Source organism: Xiphias gladius, chromosome 17, assembly GCF_016859285.1.
Source record: "Xiphias gladius isolate SHS-SW01 ecotype Sanya breed wild chromosome 17, ASM1685928v1, whole genome shotgun sequence".
Classification (NCBI taxonomy): domain Eukaryota; kingdom Metazoa; phylum Chordata; class Actinopteri; order Istiophoriformes; family Xiphiidae; genus Xiphias; species Xiphias gladius.
The window spans coordinates 13,500,028-13,522,500 of NC_053416.1; the positions used below are offsets into that span (position 1 = coordinate 13,500,028).

General features: G+C 39.5%; 1 protein-coding gene across 3 annotated transcripts in view; it reads left to right on the forward strand.

Moving 5' to 3' along the window:
• The window catches only part of jade2 (jade family PHD finger 2), a 184,684-nt gene that overhangs the window by 109,555 nt on the left and 52,656 nt on the right, over window positions 1–22,473 (forward strand). For all 3 annotated transcript variants that reach the window (XM_040151302.1, XM_040151303.1, XM_040151304.1), the window contains exons 7-10: window positions 3,993–4,160; window positions 7,748–7,864; window positions 13,837–14,334; window positions 15,393–15,557. In XM_040151302.1, coding sequence (XP_040007236.1) covers window positions 3,993–4,160; window positions 7,748–7,864; window positions 13,837–14,334; window positions 15,393–15,557 — 948 coding nt within the window. The remainder of the gene's footprint in view (window positions 1–3,992; window positions 4,161–7,747; window positions 7,865–13,836; window positions 14,335–15,392; window positions 15,558–22,473) is intronic.

Here is a 22,473-nt window from a genome sequence, read left to right on the forward strand (position 1 = left end):
TTTGTTCATATTTCTGTTGAAGCCTATGTCTGTGTGTGCGTGCTTGTATGTGTTTGTTTATTGGCCATCCTTTTGGCTTTTCTCAAACTCTTGTTTTACAGGATAAGAAAATCTCATTGGGGGGAAAAAAAAGCTTAAAAATACAAAATCAAGGTCAAAGACAAGGTTCAGCTGTTTTCTTCAGCGCTGCCTTACATTAAGTATGGCACTCACATTTCTCTCCCTCCAGTTTTATTTGTCAGTGGCATGAAAGCACACACATAGTAGCAATTTCGATGACAGTGTAAGTAATTAACAGTGACACCCTGTTAATTATTCTGTCCATCCCGCTGGCGCGAACACACCTTCAGTGTCGTCAGACATTGGATGGAAAATAGTTACCTCCACCTTCAAACTAAATCTCATGTTTGGTCTATCACTGAATATTTCACTCACAGTGTGTGGGGAACAAAAATCTCGCTCAGTGCCTATAACACCAAATATTGTCTATTGTTTAAGGTCTTTTTCTAAGTTATCAGTAAATAGTTGTTTGTTAGATTTATCTTCATTCACTCTATATGAATATGAATGAAATTGAAGTGGAATTGTTTAGAAAAACATCAAAAACAGGATCAAAACTTTTTTTTCATCTCATGCATGCATTCTGATGAAAAGAAAGTTTAGTTTTATTGTGTAGCTCTTTAGTCTACCAGTTACTGAATTTATTGAAACCCTCTGGAAACTATCCATCGGTGAGAACACTGAACATGTTTTATTTACCGTTCATTAAACTTTATCCACTGTGTATATCATGTAGAGACAAGCTGAGAAAACCAATTGGGGAACGAATGAATTAATAAATAAATAACTGTGAATTATTCATATTTGCATTGATTTACAGGCATACAGAGACTTTCAATGAAAAAGGCACAAACCGAGGAACTGATCTATAGTAATATGCTGAGTGATTATCACTAAAGATTTGTACATTTTTATAGGCACCTGTCCTTTTTTGGCAGCTTTTTAACTCTGTACTAGCAGCGTTTGTGCTGAAAAAGAATGCCTTGCATATGGGGAAAGCACACCTTAAAAGGTGCTAAACAAAAATGAATGCATAGGAAGTCAACACAAATGAACCCAAATGAACCAGAAGCGAAACAGAAGTGAAGGGAACAGGTAGAATACCTGTAGTATTTCATTGTAAATAAATATGTTTCCTTTACATTCAAAGTTTGTATTCAGGGGGCCCAAAAATCTGTTGGTTGCACTTGCTGCCTCTTAAAACATTTACATTTGCTTCAGCCTTTATTGTTTGGTTTTAAATCAGCTTACAGTCTTCTTCTCTTTTACTGGTGCATTACTACCTAAATGACGCATGACTGCAACCACCTTTATTGGTCTTCTAGTAGGCAGAAATTCGTAGTAAGTCACCTCTTTTCTGCTGCTTGACTTCGTGCACATTCTGGTAGAATGTTACTCCACAGCACCGCTAGTTGCTAAAACCAAAGGGTTCCTTTAGCGTTTTCCCAGTTTTTGTTAGCTAGAAAAAGAGGGACCTGCCAAAAATGGAGGTGTCATGGAAAAAAGTGTAACAAGCAGTGAAAGAAATTGTTGTTACCAGGGAATACTAAGTAATATTACTGCTTTTGTAGAGTAAACACAACCAGTACTCTCTCTTGCTTCCCTAGTAAGGCCGTCTCTTTGACCTTCAGCAGGTAAAAATACAGGCCTTTCTTACTGAAGTATTTTTGTTTAATCAATAAAATAAAAATAAAAAGGGTCCTTTAATTGCGTTTAATGAAGACAGAATCTTTGATTTCTGATTTGGTGCGCCTTTCACTCTGACACCAATGTGTCAGTGTGAAGATCGTTTTGGTTTTTCCCTACCTTTACTTCGTTTTATCCTCTTATGATTGATCATACATTCTAGCTTTTCAGCCATCTAACATGTGATGTATCCTTCCCTCTGTGAAATAGGGTGAGTGATTGCATACTGAGGCCAGTTTTGAATGTAGCAGCAGTTGTTCCTGAAATTGTGTTTGGGGACACTCTGGGGATTTTGGCCTCGAAATTGCATTTGGACCTCAACTATAGTTTGACTTTACCATTTAGAAATTAAATTTGATAGACCGATGGAGATGTAGTAGTAATAATGGCAGAGAAAGTGGTGTTTAGAATGATTTATTCGCCACAGTAGAGGCACTCTCAGGAGTAAATCACGTCTGACAATAAAGTCATTCTCTGTTTCTGAGCTTGAGGGACTGGATATCATGAAATGTAAGTCAGTGTGCTATTATGATGGCATGAAAAACTTTCATGGCACTGCTGTGTGTTGGCGGAAGGGGAAATGGGTTGAGCACTGATGATACAATGACCTGCTGTGTTTTAAAACAACACCAAGTGGCATTTTGATAATGTCTTGCTTCCGTAAGTTGATGCAATTCTGTTTGAAAGAAAAATTTTGGCTAGGACAATAATATAAAAAAGAGGTCAATGATATGGGAAGAAACGTGTGTGTGTGTGTGTGTGTGTGTGTGTGTGTGTGTGTGTGTGTGTGTGTGTGTGTGTGTGTGTGTGCGTGCTTGTGTTTTATTGGAACGGCAGCGAGCACAGCTTTCAAAGAGCTGTAAGATGAAGCAAAAGGGAAGTAGGAAGAATGTTTTTGCATGTGTCACTTTGAAATTTGTGAATTCACCATTTTCATACAGGAGGAGAAATAAGCAGCAGACTGTAATTACTTTTTTAAATTTTTGCTTCAGAAGCAGCCACCACAGAAAATAAAATAAATGAAAAGTAATGGGGTAATGGGACATAAAAACAACATGATGGGTTTGCCTTGCGGCATAGCTGGTTAAAATTATGCCTGGGTTCAAATCCAGCCCGTTTAAATCATTGTTCTTTCTCCCCTCTGACTCCTCTCATGCTACTTTATTGAAGCAGTTAAAAAAAGAAATGAAACTATAAACAAATGACAATGTCATCCATTTTACAATGAGGAAAAGTATACAGAAAATGAAAAGTATACAAAAAGTTATTTTAATTTTGAAACAGCAAGATTATGATAAGATCATACCAATGATTTTGCATGTTGTAGTAGACCTTTGTGCATATATTTGGCAGAAATTTAGTATATATTTAGTAGAAAAATTACTGGCATAATATATGTTTTATATTTGTTTTACTTTATGCTCAAAACTTGCTTCAGAAAGCAAGATTTGGTAAAAGTTACATAGTAGGCAGCAGGTATGATTTGTTTTTTGTGCTTGTTGAAACATTCTTGCCCCCAAAACCTGAGAGTTGGCAACCAAATGATGGCAACGTGTGATGACCAATAAGCTGACTATCGTACCTCAGATGTTGGAGATTCATTACAGTCATTTTGCAATGATAACATACCGTCAACAAAGAAAAATTAAAGTACAATGATAAAGGAGACTACGGTGAATATTTACTGTAGTAGATCTAAGTAAATTTCCTGTTGCACAAGTTTATTTTCATAGTGCACTGAAATAAACCGAAAGCAGTGGCTGCCTGAAAGATAAGAAAAATGGTCACCAGTAGTTTAAATTAAGTGTAATTAGTTAACGGGCTTAAGCATGCAAAACCACCTGTATGGTCTTTTAATATTGTGCTCCATTTGCCATGTCAACTTTCCATCCTCTGACTGTGCAAACTATGTTAAAGGCATAATTTGATGTTTTTAAAAAAAATGTTTTAGCTAGATGAGAACAGCAACACCACTCTCGTGTCTGTACAGTAAATATGAAGCGATAACTAGTAGCAGGGTAGCTTAGCATAAAGACTTCAAACACGGGGAAACAACTAGCCTGGTTCTGTCCAAAACAACAAAATCTGCCAAACGGTACCTCTAAAGTGCAGTAATTATCACGTTATGTTTTGTTTGATAAGCTGTACCTTCAGACAGAGCCAGGCTTTCCCAAAATATCCAAATAAAGACACATTATAGCAAGTTAAATTTGTCAGTCATCGCTCTCTCTGTCTCCCTGTCCCAGGCATGTTATGGCATCCTGAAGGTACCGCAGGGGAACTGGCTGTGTCGGACCTGCGCTCTGGGCGTCCAGCCCAAATGTCTGCTCTGCCCCAAGAGAGGGGGGGCCCTCAAGCCCACCCGCAGTGGAACCAAGTGGGTCCACGTCAGCTGTGCCTTATGGATCCCTGAGGTGAGACCCATGCGAAGACACGGGGATGGACAAAAGATCCAAACACGGTCGGATGTAGATTATCTTTTAAAATCAGTCAGTAAGCTACAGCAATATGTGATATAATCTAGGATTTATTATCAATAAACTGTTCCAGTTTCCTTTTCATGCACACTCTCAGTCGAACCTCAGTGTGCTCTTTTGCTTAAGGTAGTCATTTTCTACATTTCCTCTAGTTGGGGCAAGACTTGATGCTTCCAGTGAAAGGGGAGCCTGTAGGCACATCAGTAGCTCAAAGTGTAATCATTCAGCTGTGGGTGCACCTGGCTGTTTGTGATCCCGGGGAAAAAAAATCCCTCCCACCGAGGATGTAGAAGACACACCATAGCAGTGCAGATCTCTGTAATGGAAGATTTGGCAATGAGTGTGACCTTGTCGATGGGTACTTAGTTAGCTTGGTAAACATTCTCTAAGCATGTAAACACGAGTACAAATAAACTATACTGGGGTTTGTGCACATAATGGATTCATGCGCTGTTCCTTTGAGGGTTGATAGGAAACATATATATAGTGTCTGAGTTAAATAGTCAATTCAAAGTCAACAGTATTTAAAAATACAAGACATTATGTTTCTGCTTTTGTAAAGCTAGGATTTTATAGTCACTATGTAATTACCACATTGAATGTTTAGCATCAGTATTACCATGGTATACATAGAAAGCCACTGTTGAGAGGAATTGCAGTTTCTGTGTGACTTTTTGTTGAATTTTACATTCTCTGCCACCAGGCAATTTCGTATTTTTAAATTTTGAAAGCAGCTAAATAGAATAGGTTTGGTCTTAAACCCTTACAGTGAAATCGCTCTGGAAAGATTTTTGCTTCACAGTCAGTATGGAGAGGAGGGATGATTACAACCTGTAATTCTCTCAATTTACATACTGTATGATGTGTGAGTGTACTTGACAAAATCTGAATCAACTTGGTTTACGGGAAAGGTGGCCTTGAATTTGAGACACTTGCACCTGTTTTTTTCACTAGGGTTTTCTTGTTTACAGTAAATACTTAAAAAACTTCATGTAGCTTCTTCAGTCGAGACCTCGCTTTTAAGACTCTCTAGATAATGTAAATTGATTCAGGAGGAAACAGTTTTTCAAGCGTGCACCCAAGCAGCTGCTCATTTTGACTTGATGCGTCTTGATGATACCTTTTGGAAATGACTCTCCTATGAAAGCTCCAAATGTTCACAAAGCAGCCGTTCATTTCAGAGGTTCAGGGACGGATGTTGCTTCACGCCTTCGTTAAAGACAGTCAGTCATGTGTCTTCAGTTTATTCAGGAAGGCACTCCACCAGCAGATTTCTCAGTAATGGAGTGGATTTTGGCACCTCAAACCTTTTACTTCTAATTGCCTTCTGTCACCCTTGATTGGACTAATTGTTTTCGTTGCTCCGTTCGCTTTTGTTTTCTCTTCCTACCATGGAGGGGGAAAAAGATAATTTGCATGTCTGTGCTGTGTCTGCGTTCCTGTGTTTGTGCGCGTGTCCCTGTGTGGTCTCAGTTATGTGTGTTTGCATGAGCTAAAAGGTGTTAATAGCAGACGTGTACACAAATAAACATGCTTGGTGTGTGTCATTCATAGAGAGTGCTGGATTGGATGTGTGTGTGTGTGTGTGTGTGTGTGTGTGTGTGTGTGTGTGTGTGTGTGTGTGTGTGTGTGTGTGTGTGTGTGTGTGTGTGTGTGTGTGTGTGTGTGTGTGTGTGTGTGTGTGTGTGTGAGTGTGAGAACACACCACCCAGCCTTCAAATGATACAGCCCCCTGCAGTGTTGCGTGTGTAGCTTCCTTCTGCCCTCTGCCTTCAACCCCTAGAGAGAGGTCTCTCTTTAAACGGCTTTTCAAGACACAAACGCACACATTCAAAGACTTATAGTCTGTGATTTCCTCCCATTTCCAATTAACTGATTTCAAATTTGAAATGTGAAGTAATTGGGGCTAGAAAAAGTTGGGGAATGAGCATGTTAAGGACATGTGCTTACACATACAGAGATGAACACACTCCTACCACATGGAGAGCTGCATTTCGAATTTTTCAGTATTGACAAACCACAAAAAGAGGGGAAGGTGGCAGAATTGTGTTTTTGTGCGTGCGTGCGTGTGTGCATGCGTGCGTGGGCATACATGTGAGTGCGTGCGCGCGGTAGTGTGCGTATGTGTGTGTGTGTGCGCCCCACACACCCATGTGTGCTCAATGTTTGAGCATCATGGTTGAGAACAATCCAATCAAGCATTCGAAAACTAAATCCTTTTAGCCATCTATCGGTTATCAACCGTTAAAAAGAAGCGAACATTGTCTGAATTGTACATTCTATTGACATCTTCAAGTAGTGAAGTGAAAATCGACCCCACTCCTATTCAATGTGCTGTACAAAAGACATCAGTAATAACAGAAAGAGCCGAGGCCATGGGCTTGTTCTTTGGATGAGAAGATGAGAGGAAGAAAGGAAATCGGATAGAGGGACAAATGAATGAAGAGAGGCAAGGGTGTGACCTGCAGAAATCAGTCGTCAGCTTGTTAATTCAAGCATGAATGGCAAGGAAGAGAGGGCCGTGGTACAAAAATGTGGATAAGTGAATGTGAAAGCGGTGGTATGGTTTTTGGAAAGAAAAAGGGCAGTGGAGGAAGGACGGAAGAAATGGCACTTTGGTGATGAGTGCTCTCCACTCTATTCTGCATGGCTGGTTGGCACAGGTCAATGACTTTTTGGTTGTATTTGGTGCAGCGAGGTTCAGAGCCAAAGTCGTTGTGAATAGACTGCTCAAAGAGAGTGAGTCACACTGGGCTTTACAATAATGTTTTTCCAAGCAGCACATGTGTCCCTGCTCTGGCTCCAAGGACAGACTTGCTAATCCAGAATCTTGGCTTTGAAATTGGAAGACACTCAAGTAATTATCATCCAAGCTACAATGAGTTGATTATCATTTTTCAGTAGAAGGTTTGCTGGTCTTTTTATCAAATGAAAACGGATGCTGATCCAAAGATGTAGTGATAAATAAAAAGATGGGTGAAGCATGACCTCCACCTGAACTGTGCTACTAGGCATCACAACTAACAATTTTAATTTTAGTAGTTCGGTCCACAAATGGTAAAAATGACCAACGCAGGGTTTCAGAGCCCAAGGAGATGTTTTTATTGCTTCTTTTGTTAGACCAACAGTCTAAAACCCAAAGATATTCCATTTACAATGAGAGAATTAGAGAAATTTTGACAATATTTTTTGTCAGTTAATTTTCTGTAAGTCAACTAACCGATTAATCGGCTAAATGTTCAGCATTAAAAAAGAGTTAAATTAAAAACTGATTATAATTGTCACAAATTTTTATCATGACAATTTTATCGCAGGCTACAAAATGAGTTCTGCAAATAAAAAGCTGAACGTACAATATTTAAGTGGGTTCAGTTTTCCCTTTGTTTGCGAATTTTGAAGATCTCCTTTTGAATAGAATCCTAAGAAATTGGATGAATCTCTGCACAATGTTCAATGTTTATTATAAATTTTGTTTTTTATCTGATATACAGTATGAATGTCTCCTTGTTATGTGTTCCCTGCAGGTGAGTATAGGCTGTCCAGAGAAGATGGAACCCATTACCAAGGTGTCCCACATCCCTGCTAGCCGCTGGGCTCTGTCCTGCAGCCTGTGCCGAGAACACACAGGAACCTGCATACAGGTACGTCACATACACACTTAAGCATGCATCAGGCTTGCCTTACAAAAAGTTATTAAGTGACCCCAGTGTCTTAAAATTTAGAAAAACACAAGACCCTTTTGAGCTTAAGCTCTGTTATCAATTAAGTTTTGGTTTTCAGGTTTAACTTCTTTAAACATGCCCAAAACTTTATGCAACAAAACACATTTAGGTGCCAGTTCTTTACCACCATTATACAATATTAACCTAGGTTAAGACCTGAGGTTGAGCCTCGCCCCTGTGTTTGTTAGCTTATCAAAAAGAATTGTCCACATTGTGATGTTGTCACAACTTTCTGCTGTGGACGAGGGATTTAATCATCACACTATTTGTTTCTGTGCCGGGCCTTTCTGGATTTATGGAAAATTTCAACAAAGTATGTTAGGCATAATCTGAGAGCTGCCGCTCACTCCACAGAGCCAAACAGATGCACAGTTCAATTTAGTCATCCTCCTCCTTCTTTTTCGTCTTCTTCGTCTTCTTCCTATTCCAATTCTTGTGCCATCTGCATGCATGCTGTATATCGTCTGGAGGTAGTGTTGGAATAAAAACAAAATTGAAGAAAATTTGTGAAAGTCTTTACTATGTGAAATTCAATATTTAGATTTAACTTTTGGAGTGTTATCAAAGTTCAAACCCACAAAAAATAAAATATGAATAAATATATGTATATATACATATATAAAAAATCATCATACTTTGTAGCCTCTTGCTTGGTGTGGATGGATCTGTTTCAACCCGGCACTACTTTAAAATGCTGCTGTTGAGTACACAAAAAAAAAAACCCTGCTGACACACTAACACTAACCTACTTTACAGCTATTAGCCTGAACACCATTCAACGTTAAAAGTGCCCTCAAGGTGAACTGGATTCCATCTGCGATCAGAATATATACATGTTTGCTTGATGTATATGAACGTGTACATGCAAGTGTGTCTGTATGCATGTTTGTATAGCGGTGAGGGTGTTTGCTGTCACAGTACTGATGCTGTAGATTAACAGCAAGTCCTTGAGCCAGACTCACCGACAGTGAGAGAGTCTCTCTCTCTCCTCTTTTCATGGCTGGAGGCAGGTGACTGTACTAACACACTCACTGCTCAGCTGCTACTTCAGACAGAAGGCAGAGATGTAGCACTACATTTCACTGCAAGCCGCAGGCCTTAATGTAGGTAGAAGCATGAAATAACAAAACAATTCTCTGTCATTAAAAGTTTAGGCACAGAAGAGTCTGAGAGAGAATAAAAAGTACATTCAGTCTTGATTTTTTTTCCTTTTTTTCAAACTTTAGTTGTGAGCTGTCATGTAGGCCTCCAAACGTTTTTGAGAGTGCTATATTTTAACATTTTTGATCAAATCTCAAGCAGCTCTGCCATTGTAGATTAAATATAAATAAGGTGTATTATCGTAGAATCTTTTATGCATCGGTAGCACACAACATATAGTATGTTTTACCGCTAAAATCTGAGTGTTTTTAATGTTGAGACCCTTTTTTCTTAAGATTTTTGTGAGCTCTTTCCTTCTAGACTGTTTTTAATAGTGTAAGCCAAGTTGCTACTCCTTCAAATCTTTGGTCATTTCATCTTTTGGTAATTTGGTAACAAACTTTTGTTATTTCAATGAAACCCTGTCATGTCTGTTTTCATGACTCCTATACTGACTGTTGAGTGTGTCAGAATGGTCGGAACAAAATATATGTATTTAATGATCCCCTGTATTAATTGGCAAGTTCTCCGATTGTAATGAGACTCTTAATTAGTGCTTTATTAAAGGAAGGTGCACTGGAAAGGTCAGCCAGTCAAGCCTGTCTTGTATTTGTTAAAGCTCACAGAGAGTCAGTATGTGAACAACAGTCTTCAGTAATAGGGTGACACGCTCAGCTAATTAAGAAAATACTTCTGCCGCATGGTTAGTTTGTCGTTTTTACAGATTTCAGGGGAACATCGCAGCCCTTTGGATTTAAACACACACAGCTATGCCATAGGTACAGCAGGTGAAAAACGTAACAAACTATAACTAAAACTGTAGCTAAAACAGGTCTTGCTGTGCAGCCAAACATTTTTAAACATAGAGAACTTCATTTTAAAAAATTAGGGGAGATCCCAAAGTTTTCAAAGATACCAAATATGCAAGTCTTAAATTTGGAGAAATGTGTATAAACTGATGCGCAAGACACATAGAACATTTACATTTGATGAATGGCGCAGACATAAAAACTTGGATGGCTGCACTTGGCTTTGAATACTTCACAAAGTGTAAACATAATATGGCTTCAATACAGAGCTGCATCATGATAACAATACATATCTAATACTCCCATACAGAGTGCAATAAGATGATATTAACAAATGTAAAGACACTTGGGGAAATAAAATGGGAAAACTGGATGTTAAGGATTCAAATCATTACATTGAAGACTTCTCCTTACCCCTATAAGTTAGGCATGAAAGGCTAAGATTCAGACAGATCAGTGTCTAAGAGAAAAAAGTTTTCAAATGAAAATAGAGATACTCCATGTAGATTCCCGCTGGCCGTGAGAATCAAAGGTTTTAAAATGAATAAATGAAATATAGCAGCCAAAATCATCAATATTCCTCAGCTGTCAGGCTCTCTTTCCATCTGAGGATCCACGTTTCCCACTTTCAGGAAAACCATGGGATGGATATTGGCACTGACATACTTTAGCTGTCAAGTCAAGTCTTAAAATCCTGATTGCATCAGGATTTCTTCTTGACGAGGTAGAATCGCGGAACATACATTTGTGATTTTCTTTTTTTCTGGTTGTAGGGGGTGTTTTTGTTTTAAGACGAAATAAAACTGTTTGGATTGAGATGCTCTTTTCATTAACATACTTCAAAGATGACCATTTTATGTTAAAATAATTAACAAAATACTATAAGTTAGCAGTATAGGTTTGTTGGAAATCTAATAGAAATCATGAATAGGAATGTCAAGTCAACAAGGGTTTCTGGCCTTGTCCGAAACATGTCAAAAGAGAATATAATTAAAACATAATACGATTAATATGATTATTATTTTCCACAGTGACCTTGTGCAAAGGGTTGAAAATTACTGCTCAGTCAAAGTTATGAAGTCATGAGTCAGTCACTCATAGTCAATGTGGGCACTGATAAAACATTATTAATGAATCCCTGTCAGAACAGAGCAGGTGCAATCGAAAAGGGCAGATGAGTATTTTTTGTGATGACTCAGTTAATACCAAATAACATATCTAGCCGGCTCCATGCTGTGTTCAACCTTTTACCTTTTGACACCAAATCAGTGAGAACAGCTGCAGCAGGCTCAGTCGGACATTTGTGCAAGTTTGTAATAAAAATGGGTCTAGAGTATAGACCTTTGACTGTAACTCAATTTTTTAACTAGATGATGTATCTATATTGGTGTCTCACACAATCCATATATATATGATTACTGGATTATGCCTTCTGTTCCTCAAACACTTTGTTTACTCAGTGATATAGTGGATTAAGAAAACTCTTTTCAATGAAATGTATTAAAAAACTCAGTTGCTGACATCATCTAAAGGCTAAAAATAAAATTGAGATGCGTTGAGATATCAAGTTTCACCAATGAAAGAAACAAATGACACAAATTGAAAAAATATTACAAGAGACTAGACACCAGGAGAGCAGCGTAGTCATTAGAAAGAACTGGATTCAAAGGATCATGTCACCCAAATGACAAAAGAAAACAGACATTTTCTCACTTAAGGCCATTTGATGATTTCCGTCTTTTTCTGCAAGGGTCCTTTGAAGTTCAGTGTTTCCCATTCTGGGCCCTATTCTTTTTCGTCTTATTCAGCCAAATACAAAAAAAAAAACTATTCTTCTTGCTCTCACAGTTAGCTATCATGTTTTCTAATGCACATGTGAGGAACGCATCCATATACCCATACCCCTGAGAGTATGTATGGAAGTGTATCTGTCTCCACGTCTGTGTATGATGCTTTACTTCCAGTGGTATCTAGCTGTGCAGACATGTAGGTTTTGCTTAGGTTTTGAGATGTATAGGATTATGTTTGTAATGCTCAAATCGTTGAAAAAAAAAGATTCAACAGCAAATATCTTTTTCTAGGAACAGTGTCCCCATTATCTATATAATCTATAGCAGGGTTCCCTAACCTTTTTTATACTGTGGACCATTTTTATATCAGTTTTGTGAAGAATGTGGCTGACAGGGGTAGTGAGTGTACATCAGTGCTCAAACAAGAACATAACAAGGGGGGTCTCCCGTTAGTCTGTTTGTGTTTTCACATGGGTTCAGATGCTGTTTCACAAATCATGTAAGTTGTGGTTTAGGCGTGATGTCTCTAGGTATCCTTCAAACACACCAATAAGCCTCAGTACCAGTGAAGTGAAAGCAAGGGAGAAAAATAGGGCAAGAGAGAGAGAGTTGGGGTCACAAAAAAATAAACTAAACATAAACTGAAACTGTGGTTCCTTACTAAATTTTAAAAAAAAAGATAAACCACTCAGAAATTCTCAAGCTGCAGAGGGCTGAAAGGTGGTAATGATGGACTGGTTTACCTCGCACTGATGACCTACTTTAGTTAAAAATCACTATTGTTTTTTGGGGCGTGACAGGGAGTAATGAGGAAAAATGCACCACAGACTAGCTTAAGGTCAAGGTAATTTCCAGAAAAATAGGGTATAATAACCTTTAAAGTCATATAAATATTATTCTGTTTTTTCACCGCATAATATCAACCACATTAGGTCAAACACTTTTCGTAAGGACTATTTATTTAGTAGGAAAGTATTTCCAATCAAAAGTTTTCATAGGAAGATAACATATGAGTAAGGATAATAGCCGGATAACCTTAACTGCCTACTTTTATTATTTTTGTGTTAAATAAGCTAAAAGCCGTAATTTTTCAATGAAAGATTGGCCTCTTTCAAGCATTATTTGTGAGAGTTGAGTAGGCTTTGCTGTTACCAAAGGAGCTGCTGTATGTGTTGCTCTTAGAATTAAACTTTGGAAGTTGAAGGAAACAGTTGAGCTGGAAAAAATAGAGGCAGAGAGTGAGGAGCAATGTTGGTTGTGAAAAATGTTAGATGTTGTCAGTCAGGTTTTAGTCACAATGTTCATAAACAACACAGTGAAGAGAGTCACCATGACCCCTCCTGCTGAATGCTGCACTCCTCTGAAAAGTAAAAGCACCATCCTCCACACATACACCTCAACACACACACTCTTTATAAATGTGCCTGTACTTGCACTCGGTGACAACAGCACATAGCCACAAGGGCTCACACACGCAAAAGCACACCATGCCTGGAGGGACTCGGCGGGAGGCCACCTCTTGGTATGACCTGTAATGGATAGTACTGAGACACACACGCGCACACATCCCAAGTTACCGAAATGTCAGCAGAAATGGGGGAACCGTGTTTGTTGTGACTTGGCTTGTCTTTCTGCTTTGCTGCACTTGTATTGGAGCCTTGATAACACAAGAAATGGACCGAAAATGACACTTTAAAACAAATAGTTGTGACAAAGTGTCTGAGAAATTCAAGAAAAAATTGTTTGTGTGTGTGTATGTGTGTATATGTGTGTGTGTTTACACGGGATTCTGAGAGAGAAAGTAAGAGTAAAATGGCTTCAAGATAACAAAAACAGTGTTTTTCTACCAAACATTTCAATCTGTTTGTCTTTTTAATGAACCCAGAGACATAATTAACACTCAAATGGGATTTCCCCTTCCCTATTTCACCTTTAATTTTTACTTTTTCCTTCTCTGGTAATTCCTGTGCTACATTTCTTCTACTCCCTACACCTTCCCTATTTCCTTCTCATCCCTCATCCCTTCTCTTTCCTGTACATTCTCCCTCCTTCCGTTTTTGAATCCTCATGCTTACCAACTTGTGCCTCTTTTCCTTTCTCATTCCCTCTCTTATTTTGTCTCTGTCGTTAACTCTCCGTCTTCCCCTTCTAGTGCTCTATGCCCTCCTGTATTGTGGCCTTCCATGTGACATGCGCCTTTGACCATGGCCTGGAGATGAGGACCATCCTGGCTGAGAACGACGAGGTGCGCTTCAAGTCCTTCTGCCTGGAGCACAGCTGTACCACCAGCAACAGTAGTGCAACTACCAACAACACCTCCAGTTCAACCAGCGTGAGTAACGGAAACCACACCACCATTTCCACCACCAACGGAACACACAGCACAGCCAGACCTGACTGGGGCACTGGTGGTGTCAGTTCTGAGACCCGGCCGGACCAGCAACACCAAACAAACGGCAGCAATGACCCAGAGCAGAGGTCAGTGTCGTACCCGGTTTCAGTGTCAGCATCAGAGCGAGCTGAGCGGGACCAGCTGGAGAGAGAGAAAGTGAGCCAGAGGAAACAGAAGCTCCAGGAGCTGGAGGACGAGTTTTACCGACTGGTCGACCCAGGAGAGGTGGCTGAAAACCTGGGGCTGCCCGTCCCCCAGGTTTGTTAATCCATATAACTGACTCACTATAATTTGTCGCATGAAATGATAAGACCATGATACTACAAACCAGTCATTCACTGTAATAGGTACACCCCCGGATTTACTATAAATAGCTTACTCCTCCAGACTGTGACTCAGGTATAAATAAAGCATTAGTATAAACCACACACATGGGATCAGTCAGAATAGCCACACTTGTTCATTCTAACTGGCAACAAGTATGGTGTTCAGTACAACAGAACCATCCAGCAGAGCATGTCAAAGCACACACTTTATTGACCATTGAAGTAGATGGAAAGTTCAGTTTCTGTCTGCTAAGAACACAAAGCTTGAAGCTTCTTGTGGTCAGCAATACTGAACATCTGAAGACTGCAGAACATTGCCTGATCTGAACTTTACAGCACCACTAAACATTGATATTTTCTTGACAGTATAATTTCACTAAAAGCAACATGTAGGACCCGTTCTGGAGGTCTCGTTTATATCACATCATCTTCTCCCAGTTGTCATTCATGTCATTGCCATTCAAAGTTCATGTTGGCAGAAAATATAATTATATAGAAATATTATAAATAATAGTGATACAATTAAAAATTTAAAGAAATTATTTGCATAAGATGATCTTTACCTTATTATTTCGACTACACAGTTAATCATATTTTAGTTGAGTTTGGCTTCCACAATTGATTGAATTTATCAGATTTTGTACTGATGAATTTGATTTAGAGTGCTGGTTCTAGTGCATCAAATAAAGTGCTCCCTATTCACAGTTAAACTATCTGATGAATAACAGGGATTTGTTTGAAACATGCTGCTTAGATCATGTTTCCAACTGGTCTCTGCTTCTGTCTCTGCTTCTTTTACTATAAAGGGAGAAAAACTTGTTAGTATGCTTTAAAAGAATAATTACTTATATAACGTGAAAAGAACAACATGCACAACAAAAAGTATAATCCACACTTGATTAAGAGATTTCACACAAGATAATACAATGATGATACTCTGATTACACATTTTATGTCTTTTTAATTGGGAAATCTTGTTTTTTCTTCAAGGTGGACTTTCTGTATCAGTTCTGGAAGTTGAAGAGGAAGGCCAACTTTAATCGACCTCTGGTGACCTTAAAGAGGGACGAGGTGGACAACCTGGCCCAGCAGGAGCAGGATGTTCTCTACAGACGCCTCAAACTCTTCACACACCTCCGACAAGACCTGGAGAGGGTGAGTAAGAGACTCGTGTGTGTATGTGTGTGTGTGTTTGGTATGGAGCCAGTGAAACTTGTTCCCTTGTTGCTTTATGTAGTGCAGTATTCAGACTAGAGGTAATTTTTCATTGTATGTATATCTGTGTGTGTGTGTGTGTGTGTGTGTGTGTGTGTGTGTGTGTGTGTGTGTGTGTGTGTGTGTGTGTGTGTGTGTGTGGGTGTAAACACACTCAGTGCTTGATCCAGCAAGTAATGCTGATATTTAAAGGGTAATTTGCATTTTTCAGAATGTTAATTAAAAAGATCATTGACAGTATAATTTAAATTTGATTTTTGTTTTCATAAATATTAATGTTAAATGAATGAGTAGCCCGAAGGATGAAGGCATAATGGAATGGCTGGATGATATGAGTGATTGAATGATAGCCCAGTGTTGAAAAATAAAGTGAAAATCCACACACCACACAGAATTCATTTGTATTTTCCTCTGATCTGTATTCAAAGACAGTTTCTTCACTATATGTAAAAGCCAGTCGACACAGGGCATTCAGCAGACCTCAAGGAATTTTCTCAGACCTGTTTTCTTGATGAAATCATCAGGAGTGTTTTGTAACTTGTGCTTCTGGCTTTGGGACAGACAGACCTCAAATTAGCTCTCGGGTGACCTAGGGTACAGAAGTAAAATCTGTACATCTCTTGTGATGTGAAAAGTTACTTCTGTAGTAGAATAGTGTGGGCGGTGGAGTGGTATTAACTAGATATAGCTGGGACTGAATTGTCTCTTTTTCCTGAGAGACCCAGGGTATGTTTAGGGATACTCCTGAGCCCCGTGCTAAACATCACTGTGTTACAGTTACCCAGAAGTCTGCATCTCAGTAGGGGATATGAAATCCAAGTGGGTCATGTTCAAGGCCTCCATTGTCAAACAACTGCTCAGACTTGTGGCCAGAGTTGTGGTCACCTGTGCCTGATGTGTTGGCAACCCTAGAACCAGCTTGTAGACACCAGTTGTGAAGGAAGCTTTAAAGCTGAAGAAGGTGGCCTTTCTGGCGTGGTTAGCCCAAAAAAACTCTGAAAACAGCGGACAAGTATTGGCAGGCCAGAAGAACAGCAGCTTTTGTGGTTGTGGAAAGAAGAATAGAGAGAGGCCACAGACAAGATATAGACATAGACCTGGGAGAAGGAACATGTCGAGGAACTCCTAAATCTGACTGACACTCCCTCTGTGGACAAGGTAGATTCAGAAGATTTGGGGAAAGCCTTGTTCATCTTTCTGGCAAAGATGAATCTTGGTTTGTTCCAAGTTGTTCTAGATATTGTTGGGCTGTCATGGTTGACACAATTCTTCACTGTTGCCTGGCTTGTTTCACCCTTTTTACTAGTTATTGTACAGTAACTCAGAATGACAATGTTCATTCAGGCTTTTAAGTTTAGCAGTTGCTTACTGCAGGGTACCCACCTCACCCATTGACTGGGGAAACTCCAGTCACTGGGGATTGATTTTTATTGATGCTACTATACCCAAAATTACTGAACAGGTATATGGGGAAAAAACTGAAAAAGCTTTGATGCAAGTTACAGTCTGTTTTCTAGAGCTGTGATCAGAGAGAAAACTTTTATAATCATTTTAATCACCAACATCAGGTATTTATGAATGCTAGCTCTTCACATAGTGTCTCAGTCTAAACCTGATCTGTAGTGGCAGTTTTGAGGTCAGTCAGAATTGTGATGTATTCCCCCACTGCCTGCAGTATCATACCTCGCTCTTGGCAGATGAATGCTAACCACTATGTAAATTTCCTTGCTCGGTTTCTCGGACTGGTTCTGCCCATGCCCATAACCTCACTCCAGGCTCATGTTCACAGTGCTCTGATAGTTGATTGGCATTCACCGCAGCAGTGCTCTCAAAACCTCTTTCTGACCCTGCAATCTACCCTACAGAATCTGAATGACAGCCCACAGCCATAACATCTACTGCAACCTGAATTTAGGGGGATACAGTTAACTCTGGTTTGCCAAGGACAGGCGGATAGACTGCTATGTTGCTTCTTATGTTTGGACAAGTTTTTATAATCATTACCACAATCTAAAAAACATGGTATCCTTGTAGTATTTGCTTACTCTCTGATACTAAATCTACAAAAAAGAATCAGCGTTGAAAAAGTTTTCCGCCACAAAGTCTCTTAACAACCAGTTTAAATGTGTTTTCTTTGAGCAGACTGTAAGATAAACCAACCAATCTGCTGTCCTAAATACTTTTTTTCTTCATTTCCCAGGCATGTGATTTTATACAGTGCAGTAGGCTTGCCTTGGTGTAGTTCAGCTTGGTTGATTTAATTTGGCTCACATTAGGACAACCTTTTGGCAATTAGGTGGTTGTATATCATCCAAATGACCCATTATCCCGTTAAAAAAAACAAAAACAAAAAAACGGAAGAAAAAAATACAAACACAGGAAATAATTGGAGGATATATTGTATTTGCTCATTGGTTTTCCCATTTAGCCTCAGCTGGCAAGACCATTTGGACTTAAGGAGTTCTGCTCAGACCAATGGATCAGTGTGCTTTGCCCAGCTTCCCAGGGTTAATTTGGCTTTTAGATAACAATTTCTCACCTCTTAACTTGAAATGATGGAGCAAAAAAATCATATCCCAGAAAGAAGGTAGTCACTCCTTAACTGGAGGGGTGTAACAGTTTTACAAGTGGTTGATTCAATTCATAATCTAAAATGAAAGCTCAGCGTGTCATCAATCTGTGTGTGTTTGTTTTATGTCTATTGTACATTGCTTTGTCCAAGGGCACACAAAATAATGGAAAGAACTATTTATATATTGTAGGTTCACATTATTTTTTGAGCTTACTGTTGATATATAGTATTTTCTGTGATGGAAACATTGTTCTACAGAGGTTTTTGTATCCTATAGACTTGTGTAACTGTAGCCTTACCACATTGGTCTCCAGTGGCCAGGGTCTATTGATTGTTGCAGGCCGTGCTAACCTCCTGACCAATCAGTTTATCTGTGGACTCCATAACTCTTCTCCCTCCAGACCGCCCATTATTGATGTTTGTGTTGTAGAAGTGGACCGTACCGCTTCAAGATTTACTCAGTTTACCTCATCAAAAAAGGGTAAGACAATTGAAGACAAATAGAAGAAAATAGGAGCATAAACATCTTATTTCGTGTTTTCCTGCAAAAAACCTGTAGGAATTATACATGTTCAATTAAGTAGTCATATATATAGTCATGTATATACAGTACAGCTGAAGGGAGTCAAAAAACAACATAAGTTTCCAGGGGACGCTAAAAACTGATAAACACTCTGGTAATTAGTAAAAGGCTAACGCTAGCGATTTATCCCAGTGCCGACATTTGCAGTCTTGAACACTTAAGTGTGTGTTTATGTGCCTCCAGGTAGCAGGCAAGTGTGTCCAACATCTGAAAAATGCCAACACACAGTACATTTAAAGCACCCTTGATGTACACATTGGATTATTCACATCCAAACACTACACAGTTAATCAGAATCTCCAGAGATGGTTAATACTTAACATAAAAAATCTGTTGTTCTTAATGAAGCTGATAATAATAATGCGTATCTAACATTGCCAAGATAGATATTAACTGTTTTTTGGATATACAGTATGTCCCTCCCCTAATTGTTTTCTCAGACAGAAACTATTAAATATAATATAATAATATTTCTCTAAGTATGGTTTTTCCTACGTGCTTGTAGTGAATACAATTTAATTGCGTAATCAGTTGTATCACTCCTCCCAGCCACTGAATGTACACTTGATCTTCACTGCCATCTGATTGTTACTGCAATGTTGTATGGTTTGATACTATATGTTTGTTTAATTATGTGGAAATTAAATAAAAGCATCCAAGCAACTGAGCTTGACTGAGCCAATTGTGTACTTGAGAGATGGGATGGAACTGCTTGGGTCACACTTCTGGTCGTAACAGCACTTGGGCACCGTTGGCATTTAACAAGAAATACATCACACAAGTAGGCACTTGACTACTCATAAATAGCTAAAGTGTGTTGGTACTGGGACAGATGTTAGTTATATAATGAATGTCTCCAATGATGTTGTGTCTCCTGGAAACTTTGGCTGTGTTGTGTACAATTTGCAGAGTTTCTGTTTTTGCTTTTTTTGTATGCCGCATATGCTGAAAAAGTAGTGGTATTGATCATTTTGAAAGGTCCTCTTTCACTTAAGCTGCAGTGCACTGAGCTCTCTCTGCCTCTGTACACAAATATCTCGAACACTACCAGCTGGATTTAGTTCAAACTTGGAAGAACTGCTCATAATTGTGTTGAGGCATTTTCAAAGCAGCATTTATTAGCCTGAAAGCAGTGCTACAGTTGCAGATCAAAACATGGTGACATTTGTTGCAGATGCTTCCACAGTGAGACTGTCATCATTGGGTGACGAAACATTCACTATATTCAGAGGCAGGTTTAACTGAGGGGATGAGAACAAGCTGTTGAATCTCGGGCTGAAACAAATCGAGGGGCATTTCTCTTTACATTGCGGATTGATCATCAATTGGTTACGTATCGGCCGAGCGAGTGGTGACAGCTCACCACTACAGATTGCTAGGGGCTGTCCATATACCAGCCCTATTTTTCTTATTATCTCTCTCCTACACTTTCCTTCCCCCTACGTTCCACCTCTTTCACATTTCCTTTTCTTTCTCCTGATCTCTGTTTCTCTTCCTAACACACAGGACAGATTTACCACCTGTAAGAAACAGAGAGCCTTATTGTTGATTGCTGACCCATATTTTTAACACATATCCCTATATTTGGTATCTATTTAGTGTTGTGAGTAAAGGTTCTGCCTGTTTTTTGTTTTTTTCCTCTCTTGGTCAAGTGTGAGGTCTTTTCCAATGAAGATGGATCTGTGTTGTATGTATGGCATTGTTGTGAGTGTGTGTATCTATGCACGAGAGAGTATTCCAATCATTTCCGATTTGCTGGTAAATTGAAAAATCCCCTCCATCCTTCCACCCTAGACCTCAACCCAATCAGACCCCACGACTAAACCCTCCAGCCTGCTGCTTTTATGAATAAATGTGTGTATGTGTGTGTGCAAATTGGTAGTGGTGGAAGATTCCAGGGGCTAATGTTGGGGGTGGATTATCCCCCTCCTCTTCCTCTTTGAAATGCTGCCCAATGGAACGAATTGCACCATGCTTTCCCTAGTGCACTGGTGAGCGTTCTCCATTTCTGTACTGCTCTCCTGAGTGCTGCCCCGAACCCCCCTCCCACACCCACACCCCACATCCAATCAGATTGCGACCTGTCATAACAGTTTGTTGGGCGGTGGTTGGATTGTGTAAGATAGATAGCTGCTAAATATTGCTTTTTTTTTTTTTTTTTTTTGGCTTGTGTGCTGTTGGAGGTGTGTGTGTGTGTGAGTGAGTGAGTGATTGAGTGAGTACACGTTTTTGCTGCCTCTTTGGGACCTTGTCAGACGGGTTGTGCTCATGGGGAACCCCAGGTGTCATGAACCCTAGTTCACACTGTTGCTAATGTGTAGACTTAAAATAATGAAGATGTGTGCCAGAAGATATATCATAAAAACTGAAAATATGCATGTTAGTAAAGTTAAAATTAGGTAGAAGTGAATGATTTTGTATATTAAACCTGTTTCTAAATTGAGTTGAAAGACTCAAAAAACTAGTTAGCGCTAGACTTCAAGCAACAGATTCGAATAACCCTCGTAAACACACTTGTACAGACAGGCATTGTTATGTTCACAATCTGTAGTCTGCCTTCAGCGCCATCATTTCCTGTGTTGATTTTACTTTATATTTATTGTGCCTGTATTTCAGTGTTTAGTTTATCAAATGTCCATTTTAGTGTTTTTATCTTATGTCCATTTTAATGTTTTATCCTATGTTGTATTTTTGTTTTCCTCAGTTTTTGGAAGTGTTTGAGATGAGGTTCTGGAGAAAAGGGCCGAGTTTTAGCCAGAGAAGTCTGCAGAGGTTCAGAGAGAGAGCTGGTCCTGGGTGAAAATAAGTTGGTACCAGAGAAGAGGAGGAGTGCAGGGTGGAGGCTGAGGCTCTAAAAGCACAGAGGGAGAGGAGGACTGGACCTTAGAGTTTAAGGACAAGGCTAAAGAATGGAGAAAAGGTGCTGAAGCCCAGGGAGGAGGTGGATTAATCAGGGGAAAATACCAAAGCTCAGCATGGGACAGGAGAAAGGGGAGAGCTGGGGCTGATGGAGGGAAAGCAGGTGTGAAAGAATCCCTTTTCCTTACTCATTTCCTCTTGTATGTTTTCACATCTATAACTACTTAAGTCGAACAATTGCAGTTAGTCTTTTCCCTTCTGTCAGTACATCGGTACTCCAGCCAAGGCCGGCAAAGTGTCAAATGGCACAGTGTTGTTCTGTGCCCTGCCCTCTGCTCTCACTTGCTCTCTCACGGTAAAGACTTGGCAGCACACTCAGCCCAGCAGGTCAGCAGTCCCACACCCAGGAGGCCCTCAGAGCAGAATGGGACATTACACTTAGGAAACAATCCACTTAAGGAAAGGTATGTTTTATATAACACATGTTTTGTATATGTGTTCTTTCACGACTTAGCACCCACAAGCAAGGAGTGTAAGGAGGAGGGTAAGAGAAGAGTGATGGTATGTGATGAGAAGTAGGGGTACTTATGACAAAGAGAGGAAAAAAAGGAAAAGATGGGATTTTAGAGTGGGAGACTCAGGATTTTGATGGGAAGTTTTTGGACATTCATGCTGTAGAGAGTCAAACCTGGACAAAGGGCCGCAGTGGCAACACCTTGAGCCTTTAGCTGCAGGTTTGGAATCAGCAGGGTGGTTGAGGACTGATATCTGTTGGTACACTCTGTGCCGAAGCAAGGGGGAGGAAAGCCCATCAGCTAGTTTTCTTTGGCTACAGGTTACAG